Raw genomic sequence first — 12,201 nt, 5'->3', positions numbered from 1 at the left:
TCAACCATTTTGAATATTTACATGATTATTTTCAAATAATGGTTATAATAGTCACAGAAATAACGTAATTTATGGCTTTTGGAGACGCATTATAGTCACAGAAATAATGGTTATAATATTTTTCTCAGATTACCTACTTTTGAATTAAGCGACATGGACAATAGTATACCAAAAATTTTCATTAATTAACTGATTAGTATATAATAGTTTAAAATCCTCTTGAGTCAATAAAAAAACTCGCTGCACCAATCTTTGACTTGTCTGAGTCAACTCAATTTTACCTTGAGCAAGTTTCATCTGAGTCCGAGTTTTTAAACATTGATTAGATTGATTGATTGGGGCCATGTTTAGGTTATATCCCATCCAAGAGGTGTCTGCCGTCCCGATTGACGAGCATGTACATTGATTAGTGTTAGAGATCGCATGTAGTTTAAATACATGATTAGAGCTTTCTTCTGCCTTATCACTTCTTTTTTGCAACTTTGTTTGATCTCCTATTGTTAAGAAAGACACCAACTTCATTTGCCAGCTAGAAAGTTAAAAAGACTAGGTTCCCAACACTTTCATGGCCTAGTTTCAATACAAGAACAAGGAAAAGACTAGAACAATGAGTTTCCTCAAAACCCGAGCAAAGGAAGAGACAGGGGCGATGGCACTTGAAAGGGAAGGGGGGCAATTTGCCCCCCTTAAAATTTTGGGAAAAAAAAAGAAAGAGGAACGCTAGCGTCAGGCGGGTAAATACACTCTTGAACGTACTCAGGACTCTATTGGCCATAAATTGCCTTGTTGGCACTCCCTTCTTTCACTACGATTAATAAATCGGCATAATAATCCGTCAAAATAGTGCTAGCATTCCCTTGTTTAATGAGTTTTTCTCGTTAAAGTGATATTCTTGACGGTACCCACTGATGGAGTAAGTATATCACGTCTCAGTTTGTTGGGGGCTATTTCAGTCAACAAAAAAAACCATCAAACGAGATTATATATGGTGGCCGGCCCCACATTGTTTGGGTGATCTAAACCGTTCATTTGTTGGGCCCTAATGTAGATAGCGTGTGCCCAAAAAATCTTCTCCAAACAGTTAATCATAACCCTATGTTATGTGGGGATTTCTGTACTGTACCGTCAATTTTAAACCTACATAAATTGGAGGATTAGGATCATCCTATGGAGAAGATTTTTGGGGCACACCCTATCTACATTAGGGCCTAACAAATGAACAATTTGGATCACCCAAAAAATGTGGGCCCACAGTAATTTTGGGCTGCACGTGCATACATGGCCGGCCACCATATAATTTCGGGCACACCCTATTTATGTTATGGCCCATCAATTGGACGGTTTGTTTCATCCTGTGGTGTAGGCCGTACAGTACTTTAAGAAAAATAAGGGACCATAAGGGCTTACACCATATAAAATCTCATTTTGAGGATAGTTAAAGAGAGATTTTATATGGTGTAAGCCCTCACAGTCCCTTATTTTTCAAGAAGTATTGTACGGACCACACTATAGGATGATCCAAACCGTCCATATGATGGGCCATAACGTTAATAGGTTCTCCGATCGATAGAGTTTCCATAATATGCAGTTCATCTATAGAACGAGGGCTAGGATCATCCTATGGAAATGGTTTTTTATGCACTACTATTTACGTTATGGCACATCATATGGATGGTTTGGATCATCCTATAGTGTGGTCTGTACAATACTTCATGAAAAATAAGGGACTGTAAGGGCTTACACCTTATAAAATCTCAGTTAAAGAAGGCCACAGATTGAAAGAAGCCTAGTGGTTTACCGTAACTCATTAAGAGAAAATTGCCGACATTTTAGGGATTCTATTGATGGTATTTTCAAGAAAGATTTTATTTCTAAATTAATGCCACCCTGTCTGTTTTATAGTAAGAGGAAGTGGGCGATTATTTTGCCGTTGTATAAACCATAGTTAATGCCAGCAGGGTGTTTTATGGCCAATAGAGTCCCGAGTAGCTTCAAGCGGCTTTTAACCGCTTGACGCTGTATATTTTTTTATACTTACCCCCTTTTTAAAAAAATATGCCCTCCTTTCCAATCATCCCTAAGATAGAAAATAAGTTTAAAATTAAAACTTACTATAATTTTTGCCCCCCTTGTGCAAAATTTCTGGCATCGCCCTGGGAAGAGAGAGAGAGAGAGAGAGAGGCATGTGTCTTCATCAAAGGACTAAGCATTAAAAAAACACTAAAAAGCAGCTCCCACTATTAGTCTTGTGGGCCAAAGACTCTCCCCTCCTCAAAACATGCCAATCAAGGTTGTGGATTGTAATGGAGTCTTTTGAGGGTGAGGGACCCATCCCAAATCCACTCACACACAAAAAAAGGCAAAACAAACACCCCCACCGTGCTTCCCACTATAACAAACCTCTCTTTCTTAGATTCCTCTCTCTCCTCTCTACAAGAAAACAACATATTTTCTCTCTATACTCATCATCTAATGCAAACACAATTCCATAATTAATGTCACTCCCCACAGTATACACCTTCTCTTCGGAGTGTATAAACTGAAGAGAGTAGTCCCATTATTTAAACTCAAACCAAGGTGTAAATAACTAAACATATAGCACATACCAATAAAACAATACCACTAACATTTTTTCTTTTCTTTTTTCTCAATCAATCCCTCTCTTCTTTTTTTTATCTCATGTAAACTCATAAAAAAAACATACCAAATTCCACCCCATGCAAGTGCCAATCCTCTCCATCCCTTCGCCGGATTCCGGCCGAGTTTGTCATATTCCGGCCTTCCACGCCGAAGCCCAAACCACCGGTTGTTCCTTCCACGCAAGGAATATTCCGGCGGCATCTCCGCCGGAATTCATACTCCACCCCTCTTTATACCTCCTCAACAACGCTCTCACGTCATCCGCCACGTCATCACTAAACACCGCCGGAGCAAACCCGGCTCGTAGGAGCCTCCCTGACCACCGCCCCGCCACCTCCCTTCGCTCCCTCGACTCCGCCTGAGGACAGGCAATAAGATCCACAACAGCTCGGCCCGCCACACGCTCGAGCATAAATCTCTCATTGCTCGCACGTGGGAAACTCTCCTCCAAAGCCTCCAAATAAACCCCAAACCACCTCAAACACTCCTCAAACCCCCTCACAAAATCATCATCCCCACTATTATTCTCATAACAAAAATCAGCTTCCTCTTCCACCACCGTCACAATCTTCGGCCGGAGATGCCGGAAAGCTGACATCACACCATCCCGCCGGGACGCCACTGGTGCAACAGAGTGCAATGTCCCCACACAATTTATTGCCAATGCCTCATCCTCATTGATCTCTAACATATTAAAGTTCAACTCTGATAAGTCTCCTGCATGGCGCACTACATTAAATTTGAACGGAACACCCATTAATCTTGCAAACTTCTCCATCCTGTTTCCAATTTCTTTCATTACCTGTTGAAGTATATAAAAGTATAAAATGATTAAATAACAACTCTAACAGCTTAAGCTTTTGAAGTAATTAGTTGTTTCATACGGTATCAGAGCGCCTATTTGCCTCACTACAGGTCCTAGTTCAAAACCCACCAACTATTTGATATTAAAATTCATGTGTAGGGCCAACCCAAATACAGGCCACACACACGTAAGAGAGTGTTGAAGTATAAATGATTAAATAACATCAAACTCTAATAGCTTAAGCTTTGGGCAATGATAAATTCGCACCCCCTGTAGGATGATTCGCACCCCTTTGACGTTAAAATAGAGTTAGAGCCTTCCACATACCCTCCTTGATAGGGTTGCGAGTTATCCTCCAGGGGGTGCGAATTTATCAACTCTCTAAGCTTTTTGAGTAATTGGTTGTTTCAGATCACCTTCTGGACTCCGGCGGCATCTCCGACCACTGTCGTGAGACGAAGGTGGGGCGTGTCGTCGTTGCGGGTGGCCAAGGACTCGAGCAAAGTGGGCCATTGTGTGCAAAATGTGTTACTAATATCAATAATATGAAGTTTGTTCTCTCCTTCAAAAGCTTCAAGAATTGCACCATTAGAGGCTACATGGCCAAAAGTAGTCCATGGGCTAACTTCTTGGAATTTGAGAATTGTTTTTCGGGTTGATTCGAAAGAGCAATTCTTCTCCGAGGCTGCGGTGAGAGTGTGGTGGGTCCGCTCGCCGGAATTGGTGATCTGGCAGAAGATGGCTTGGAGGAAGTAGGCCGCAAGTTTTTGATCGGTGTCTCCATAGGGAGAACTGAGTTCATTGAGCATCCACATAAGTTGTTGAACTCGGTTGCTATTTTTTTCGGCCATTGCGCGGCCGCATTCGAGGAGGAGACTTGAAGCCCATTTGTTAGAAGATGGGAATTGGAGGTTTGGAGTGGAGGAGAAGTTGAATTGTGAGGGCTCAAAGGGAGGGGTGATGGGAGTAGAATTGGGGGGGTGAGTTGGGGAAGGTCGGAGGTGATAAGGGTTGAAGTGTTTGGAAGAAGAAGAAGAGAAATCGTCTTCATCCATGAAAAGATTGATGCATTCTTCTGGGTGGTGGTGATGGTTTTGTGTTGAGGATTTTGAGCTGGTTGAGGTTCTGCTTGAGTTGTAAGATTGGTCGGATTGGAGACTGACTAACCTAAACAAGGTATCCATGTAAGCAAACCCAACTCAAAACTTACAACAACCCATGTAGGAATGAGACATTTTGGGTTGGGGGTGTGAGTGTTTTGTGTTTTTAACAGTGGAATGAAAAGGGGAGAAGAGAGAGGGAAAAGGAGGATCTTGGGGTGTGATTCTGGTTTGGCTTTTAACATTTTAGGGTTAGAGAAAGAGAGGGGAATCTGAGTGAGTTGGTCTTGCCTTTCTTTTTGGTGGAATCGATGAGAGATGAGTGGGGTTTCTTTTCTATATGGTAGGGAATGAATCTTGCCTTGAGAGACCTTTTTCTTCTTTCTTCTCTGTCACTCTCTTTATTATTTTATGGTGGGATTACAGATATGGGTCTTCTGTTAAAACTTAGATTGGGTGGAGAGACTACCTGGTTTTTAGAAATCGAATTTGCTCTGACAAACTAGCATGAAAAATATATGAAGGGTGAGTGTTTAGTGGGCTGTTTTTGCTTTCATGTAGAGAGAGAGAGAGAGAGGGGGGGGTTGTGAGTGGGAGTAGGCGTGCCAAAAGGTTTTGGGAGGAGGACGTCAGAAAAGTGACAGGCGTGCATCATCATCAAACCCACCACCACTCCACCCTTCAAATTCCCTTGCCCCCTAATCCCTCTCCAAACTCTGCCAAAATTCCCACCTTTTTCCTTTTCTAGACATACCATTGCAGCCCATACATGTGTAAATATATTTATAACATCTACCACCCTTGGCTTTGAATATTTATTTCTATGAATCTATCTCCAAAATCGAGGACATCTTCTCTCTCCTCGTCTTTTCCTTTTTTTCCTACATGTTTTATCTCTCTTTTATTCTACTTTTTAGCAGTATATAGTATTTATAAAGTCCATTCAAGTCTTCAAAACCTAACTCTAAGCTACCCATCTAAGCTCTAGCGGCTCTCTCCATCTCAAAACCCTAAAGCTAGTCTTCCCACAAGTAACTAGAACATCTTGAGAGCTATGAATCTCCACATTACTTCTCCATCATCTCTCTCAGAATCACACCACTATCTTAATCTCAAATTCCAGTTTCTCTCTAAGTAATTAGCTAGGCCTTCGTAATCTAAGAATTCTTTCAAATTACATTGAAAAATTTACTACAGTCCAGTAGTTTCGTCGTCGAAATCCAATCCTTATCGTGGACATCGGAGGGGACCCGCCGATCATATTCGAATCGAAGTATTTATTTATTTATTTAATGGAATAGACAAAACATGGATGGAGGGTCTATATCTGTGTAGGTTTAGGGGGACTTTCCTATTCTTGGGTTCCTTCAATCATTAGAGGGTATCCATGCTTGGGGATCTTGTCCCTTGTTATTTGGATGCTATCATGGCTGTTATCTGGGAGAGACCTTACCTACCTTTCAATCCAAGGAAGCCCAGGTACATACACAAAAGAAATGGTGTGGGTCAAGGGCATTTTAGGATCACCATGAAAATTTTGGACGGTTTTGTCTTTGCCTTGACTATTTTGAACTCCATGACAATGCATCTTAAGAATTATGTGGACATATTCCTTATGTCACCTATCTCTACTTGGTTTATAAATACATTTGGCATTTTTTAGGTTATATACAACTAATTTTAGTTTTAAACTTAAGGATATGTGTGGATGTGATGTGGGTCCCACTCAGTTACTAAATTGATGAGATGGGTCATGTGGGTCACACCAGTGCTTGATAAATTGATGAAAAGGATTATAATTGTGTAGATGAAACGTCATTGCATTAACAATAATATGATTTTTGTTTTGGGATTATCTTTTTAATCTATTAAATTTTAAAAGAACATTGTTAGTATGATGGATTTGAGGGTAGAGACAGAAGTGGTATTCCCATAATCATGTTTCTTTGAGGACATGTTGGGATTATGTCTTGTGAATGTTGTTTTGAAGTCCCCTACATCTCCATCCTCATATGATAATTTTTTTCATTTTTATTTTTTTATTTTATTGTGGAAGGTGTGTTGAAAAAGATACCTTAGTCAAGCTGATTATGGATTAGAAAAATAAAATAATAAAGAATCAAAAGCATACTATTGGGAACGCGCTCATGTCGGCCCCATATGAGGAATTTTTATATGGTGTTCGATTTTTTAAGAGGCTTTTGTTGTATCAAATATCAAAGGGTAACGCACAAACACCATATCATTTCACCCAATATCAGATCCTGTAAAAAAATTCAAACCTTTTGTATAGCACCACGTGTCAGTTGAGTGGGGAAGGCGTGGGAGGGGGCGGGGGCGGGGGGGATGTAACTCCCCTAAACAGAAATTATATACTAAAAATTGATATTGCCTTCAAGAAGTCAAGGCAAGTGAGGCCCACTTCCTATCACATTCTATCATGATCAGAGGATGGATGAATGATCAAATCCCACCCGGACTTGTCCTTATGCACGCGGTTTGTGGGCCACTGCGTGCATCCGTATGGGAATAGTCCTACTCCCAAAGGGGGAGGGGACACCAGGGGGAGGGGAGTAGGGGACACCCTGCTTCATCAAAAAATTAAAAAAAAAAAAAAAATGATCAGAGGATGAAAAGATGTCAAGATTTTGAATTACATGCTAACACTCAGGATTAATCCTAATGTTAAATTGTTGGGTCCCATATGGAGACATGTATGTGCAAAGTTCACTCGAGACCGTTGACCTTGTAGGCCATTTCAACGTGAATCACGTGATCTTAGTCCCACCCCGAGTGGTCATTCCATCCACAAGATATAGGGCAATAAAAATAAGCAGTTTGGCTTTTCTCTGAAAAACTCGATAAATCGGCGTCTTGAAGTGGAGATGAGGGTGATGTCGCTAAAAATCAGGAAACAAAATCAAGAAAACTAGTGTATCTGGTGATGAGAAGTTGCTAAAAATCTTCGATCCGATTTGGAGTATAGTTTTTTGCGGACATGATTATTGCCACATGGGACACGTGGGATACAAACAGTCAGTTTAGCATTTACTTTTTGAGAAATGAAGTTGTGGGGTACACGGTAGAGATTCCTTCTTATTTGAGAAGCAAGCTCTCCTGTTTTGACAAGTGGATCGTTCAAATCATCTCGTAGATGACCCACAACATTATATTTTTTCCTTTTGAAAAAAAAGTACCACCACTGTTACTTAGTCTATAATCAGCCTAATGACGTGTTTGACTGTCAGTCGACCTTTGAATCGCCTAACGTCTTTGATTGTAAGATAGTTTAATGACACAAATTTTCGCTTAAGTTTGATTCCACTAATCAGTTTTGGGGTTTTTTACTAGACCAAGGAGGTCGGGGGAGTGGATACAGCACAAGTGAGATGATAAAGGAAAAGAAGACCACAAATTACGGGGAAAGGAAATAAAAAATCTCCAAAAATGCCAGATTCACCCCATCCCTAGCTAAGCGATCTGCCTCACTATTGGCCGAGCGGCCGACATGCTGGAAACAGACAAGATGCCCATCAACACGGTCACGAATCTCGTCCATCAAATCCACAAATCTCCCACGACATAATGATGTTACGATAATCTCCATAAAAAATCAATCTATCAAAAAGCCAATCGTCTACTATCCTCTCATGCCCTAAAGAACAACTCTAACACCTGTCGCATTGGCATTCTTATCCCAATAGGTCCCGAGAATGCCCATTTAACTACACCCTTCTCATCTCTAAAAAAGCCTCCTACTCTAGCTAGCTCAGGATTTCCCATACTAGACCCGTTAAAATTTAGCTTGAAACATCCAGGATCGGCACCCATCTAGTGATAATCAGGTCCTCCATCCCTTACTAACTCAAAGCAAATCTCCTTCCAACTTCTATTAATATCAGAGCTAGGAATAGAACTTGAAAGGCGATGGGATCCTCACCCGAGAAGAAACGATGGCAATGATATTTGAGAATGTAAGAGAAGGGCTTTTAGCTCGGTTCTTGAATAGCCTGGCATTTCTTTCCTTCCATTACTATTGGACGTTTCCTAAGTTTGGAGTTTCCAAACTTAGAGTTTTCTCTTTGTTAGGAATTCTAGAACATGGGCTTCTAAGTTTTAGAGTTGCTAAATTGAGAGTGACCTCAATTCCATGCCTTCCAATAGAGTAACATAAAATGAGGCCGCTTCTTCGCGTTTTTCGATCATTCTACTCAGAGCTTCTGCTGCTAACAGGAAAAGGAAGGGGGACAAGGGATCGCCTTGACGGAATCCACGGGAGGATTTGAATTAGAAGAATCATTCACTAGAATTGAGAACCAAGCTGAAGAGATGCATATTCTAATCCAACTTCGCCACCGCTCATCAAACCCCATATGACCTAGTACATAATCAAGGCATTCCCGTTCAACTCGGTCATAAGCTTTCTCCGCTTGCACACTATTCCTTTCCTCCCTGTCTTAGAATAGTAATCCACTAATTCATTAGCTATTAATGCACTATCAAGAGTTTGTCTTCCCGAATGAAAGTCGATTGATGTGATGAGATAATCTTCGACAACACCTTCTTGAGTCTGTGTGCCAAAACTTTTGCTAGCAGTTTGTAAAGGCACCCAACTAAGCTAATCGGCCGAAACTCCCCAACTTTGTCTGCACTATTAACTTTAGGAATTAACATCTCAAATGCCTTTTTATAACCCCAATCCATCGTAAAAATCCTTTAAAAATTGCAAATATCACTCCACAGCATCCCAGCAATGTTGGAAAAAGGGTAGGCATAATCCATCAACAGCCGGGGCACAATCCTGGCTCAAAGAAAAAAAAGCTAGCTCTGATCTCCCCCTCAAGAAATGGTTTTTCCAGGTTGCAGTGGTCAGACTCTTTAATAGTTTCAAATTCTACTCCATCTGGCTTTAGAAGGCCTTCATTTTCAGATGAATATAATTCTAGAAATCAACTATATCCCTAATGATGATGTCCTTATCCTCGCATCTGGTACCATTCACCTGAAGGGCACTGATCATGTTTCCTCTTCTCCTAGCACTTGTGATATCATAGAAGTAGGGGGTATTTTTATCTCCCTCTTTCAGCCACTTAACTCGGGATCTTTGTCTCTAATGGATTTCCTCCTGTAAGATTAAACGCTTGAATTCTTCCCTTAAAAGGCCAAGCTCATATAAATCCTCCTGACTTGCTTCAGCACGCTCTTCTACGAACTCGATCAAACACCCATGCTTTTCTTTCCCCCTGCACTCTAGAATTGTTCTTCTTTTTTTTTTCCACTCCTTTAGCTTTCTTTTGATGTATCAGAGTTTTTGGGTGGGATGATCACATCCGCCTTGCCTACACGTGGAACGTGTCATTCCACCAGTCAGCTAGCATATCTTCCATTTTAGGGGTTTCCAACTAAGCAGTTTCAAATCTAAATGGCGGTGGGCCCCATGACTCCAGTCGGGGATCCAATGATCAGTTTTGGATTCACAATGATTTCTCAAAATCCAAAACAAGCAGCACCTTAAGATTATCAACCTACTCCTCTTCTACATGACCTTGAATAAAGATGTGAGTGCCTTCAATTCTAAAGTGGTTAGGAAGGACAACACAGATTCTAGGACCATCCATTTTGCTGAAACTTCTTCGGGCAGGCTGGATTTGGAGGCTGGGTTACTGGCGAGGTATGATCTAACAGTAGGAGTGAGCGCAGATGGCCAGCTGTGGAAGTATAATCTGAAGTATAATTGTGGTCCTATAGTCGGCCAGCAAATAGAGGCCGAGGACCTGTTCGTTTTAGATACTAAAACCGATTATAATTTCGAGTCCAATAATCGGTGGTTTTAGACTCACAATGGGTCTGTCCCATACCAAAACAGCTAACTCAAATGTAGCCTGGATTATCCCACTGTAAAAGCATGCACAGACAAGAACTTGGTCAAGGTAAAAGAGTCCACCTGGGTGAGCCAATGATTAACTAGATTAATTTCCCTATAACTCGAACAAGTCAAAGGGGTTTTTTGGTAGACTTGGTGGGGCAAAACTTGAATAACAACAAGAACTCGGCCAAGGTATCGGAGTTGGTGACTGACTCGAGTTCTTACACAGAAATTATACACTAAAAATTGATATTGCCTTCAAGAAGTCAAAGCAAGTGAGGCCCAGTTCCTATCACATTCTGAATGATCGAATCCCACCCGGACTTGTCCTTATGCAAATGGTTTGTGGGCCACTGCGTGCATCCGTATGGGAATAGTCCTACTCCCAAAGGGGGAGGGGACACCCTGCGTCATCGGAAAAACAAAATGATTAGAGGATGAAAAGATGCCAAGCTTTTGAATTAGATGCTAACACTCAGGATTAATCCTAATGTTAAATTAATGATTAGAGGATGAAAAGATGCCAAGCTTTTGAATTAGATGCTAACACTCAGGATTAATCCTAATGTTAAATTGTTGGGTCCCACATGGAGACATGTATGTGCAAAGTGCACTCGAGACCGTTGATCTTGTAGGTCATTTTGACGTGAATCACATGATCTTTGTCCCACCCCGAGTGGTCATTCCATCCACAAGATAAAGGGCAATAAAAATCAACAGATTGCTCTCCTGTTTTGACAAATGGATGGTTCAAATCATCTGGTTGATGACCCACAACATATTTTTTTCCTTACCACCACTATTACATAGTTTATTTATTATTATTATTATTATTACATAGTTAATTAGTCTATAATCAGCCTAATGACGTGTTTGACTGTCGGTCGACCTTTGACTCGCCTAACGTATTTGATTGTAAGATAGTATAATGACACAAACTTACGCTCAAGTTTGATTCCAATAATCAGTTTTGGATTTTTTTTTCCTAGACCAGGGAGGTAGGGGAGTGGGTACAGCACAAGTGAGATGATATAGGAAAAGAAGACAACAAATTAAGGGAAAGATAGTAAAAAATCTCCAAAAATGCCGGATTCACCCCATCCCTAGCTAAGCGATCTGCCTCACTATTGGCCGAGTGGCCGACATGCTAGAAACAGACAAGATGCCCATCAACACGGTCACGAACCTCGTCCATCAAATCCACAAATCTCCCACGACCATGGCTTACTGTCATCCATACATATAATGATGTTAGGATAATCTCCATCAACAATCAATCTATCAAAAAGTCAATCGTCTACTATCCTCTCATGCCCTAAAGAACAACTCGATTGAAGAGAGATTGGGTTTTTGTTCATGAAATATGGACGTTTCCCCCCCTTTTTTTTTATAAAAGTCGTTGGTACTTCTGTCGCATTGGCATTCTTATCCCCAATAGGTCCAAAGAATGCCCATTTAACTACACGCTTCTCATCTCTAAGAAAGCCTCCCACTCTAGCTGGCTCAGGATTTCCCATACTAGACCCGTCAAAATTTAGCTTGAAACATCCAGAATCGGCACCCGTCTAGTGATAATAGGGTCCTCCATCCCTTACTAACTCAAAGCAAATCTCCTTCCAACTTCTATTAATATCAGAGCTAGGAATAGAACTTGAAAGGCGATGGGATCCTCACCCTAGAAGAAACCATGGCAATGGCTTTTAGCTCGGTTCTTGAATAGCCTGGCATTTCTTTCCTTACATTACTATTGGACGTTTCCTAAGTTTGGAGTTTCCAAACTTAGAGTTCTC

General features: G+C 41.0%; 1 protein-coding gene across 1 annotated transcript; it reads right to left on the bottom strand.

Moving 5' to 3' along the window:
• Positions 1–2,390: 2,390 nt before the first annotated feature.
• On the bottom strand, positions 2,391–5,248 carry LOC143876084 (protein SHORT-ROOT-like). The gene is made up of 2 exons (XM_077377707.1): positions 3,862–5,248; positions 2,391–3,442 (listed from the first exon to the last, which is right to left on the bottom strand). Exons 1-2 carry the CDS (start codon positions 4,627–4,629, stop codon positions 2,768–2,770), a joined length of 1,443 nt encoding a protein of 480 aa, XP_077233822.1. The 5' UTR covers positions 4,630–5,248; the 3' UTR covers positions 2,391–2,767.
• Positions 5,249–12,201: the final 6,953 nt, after the last annotated feature.

This window comes from Tasmannia lanceolata, unplaced genomic scaffold (assembly GCF_043159265.1).
Source record: "Tasmannia lanceolata isolate RefF3 unplaced genomic scaffold, GAP_Taslan_0.1 ptg000004l, whole genome shotgun sequence".
Taxonomy (NCBI): domain Eukaryota; kingdom Viridiplantae; phylum Streptophyta; class Magnoliopsida; order Canellales; family Winteraceae; genus Tasmannia; species Tasmannia lanceolata.
Note: the sequence above shows the minus strand (reverse complement) of the source record. Positions and strands in the feature narration are given on the sequence as shown.